Below are 1,355 nucleotides of genomic sequence, written 5' to 3' on the forward strand. Positions count from 1 at the left end.
ATAATCTCTGTATGGTGGAGTTTTAAAATTTTCTTCGTAAACTATACCATCTAATATTCTAATAATTTTACCACCGGATTTCACTATTTCTTGAATATCAACTGATGTTAAAACGTCGTGACAGAAACTATTTCTGAACCTGATTTTAGTGCCAGTTTCCTTCTGACCTATTCTATTCGTAAAAGTTATTTTATCTTTAGCTTGTATGGGTTGAAAGAACATTTTTTTGGGATATTCAAACCAAACTTTTAAAATAGCAGTTCTAGGTCTGAATTTTTGTTTATTGAAGAGTTTTACAAATTCTTTTTCTTCTTCTGGTAGAAACGCTCTTGCACTTTCCGCTTTAGGATATTCACCTTCTGTCATGGCTGAAGCGTACAACCCATTAGCGTCAAATGCCATCAGTTTAGAATAGTCCAGAACTTCTGTTTTATCTTTTGGGTTAACACTGTATTCTTTGAATAAATCTATTATTCCTTCAGTGTTACTTTCATTGTATTTTTTTAATATGGCGCAGATCTCATTCATTTTATTCGTTTCAAATGATTTTCGATTTGCCGAAACTCTTCCTCCTTTAATACTTTGTCTGATAAAATATCTTATAAAAGGGTGAGTATGCGAGTAAACTTTTTCTACGTTTCGTTTTTCCGTATGTTTCGGAACCATTCTAGTACTTTCATACCATTCTTCTTCAACCATTTCTTTATCGTAATGATATAAATAATACCAACCCTTTAAAGATGGAAGACAGTTTTTTTCATGGCTTGATTGTATTTTATCAAACAAGCTCCGAGACATAACGTATCTCTTTTAGCGTAAGGTTCCCATTCCGGTCTTAAAGATTCCCAATTATCTTTAGTGTATTTTGCAATATTAACATCCTCGATCTTTCTCAAATTCATTGGTAGATTAGATTTCCCCATGCTGCCAAACTAGATGATTCGTGTTGATAGGAACATGTGAAATTAATATTTTGCAAATAATTAGAGTTACCCTTTATTTCTTTCTGTCTTTTCCATTTTTTCTGTAAATCTTCATCAGTGAATGAATTAGTTAAAGGTAGAGACAGAATTCCTTTAGCTGTTTTTAAAGGACATTGTGTTAGTTTTTTTACGTTTTTGATCATGATCCAGTTATCAAAACCGCTAGTGTTATGAGCAATTAATGTTATTCTTTTCTGATCTATTTTTCCTAAACGTTGTAACATTTGATCGATGCAATCTGTACCTACAAATATTTCTACTATATTAGTCATGAGTTTGTTGTAAAATTCTTCTGGAATGGGATCTGTCGGCTTTAAATCTGGAAAGAGATTATTTATTCTCTTAGTTTTCCTTAGTTTTCTAAATAACTAA

The 1,355-nt window shown here is 31.5% G+C and overlaps 1 protein-coding gene across 1 annotated transcript in view; it reads right to left on the reverse strand.

Annotated features, from left to right (window-relative positions):
* Positions 1-699, reverse strand: part of LOTGIDRAFT_163771 (hypothetical protein) — a gene marked incomplete at both ends in the record, with an annotated part of 3,903 nt that extends 3,204 nt beyond the window's left edge. The window contains one exon of the mRNA XM_009060285.1: positions 48-699. Coding sequence (XP_009058533.1) covers positions 48-699 — 652 coding nt within the window. The remainder of the gene's footprint in view (positions 1-47) is intronic.
* Between the last annotated feature and the right edge of the window lie 656 nt (positions 700-1,355).

Source organism: Lottia gigantea (assembly GCF_000327385.1).
Source record: "Lottia gigantea unplaced genomic scaffold LOTGIsca_41, whole genome shotgun sequence".
Lineage (NCBI taxonomy): Eukaryota > Metazoa > Mollusca > Gastropoda > Lottiidae > Lottia > Lottia gigantea.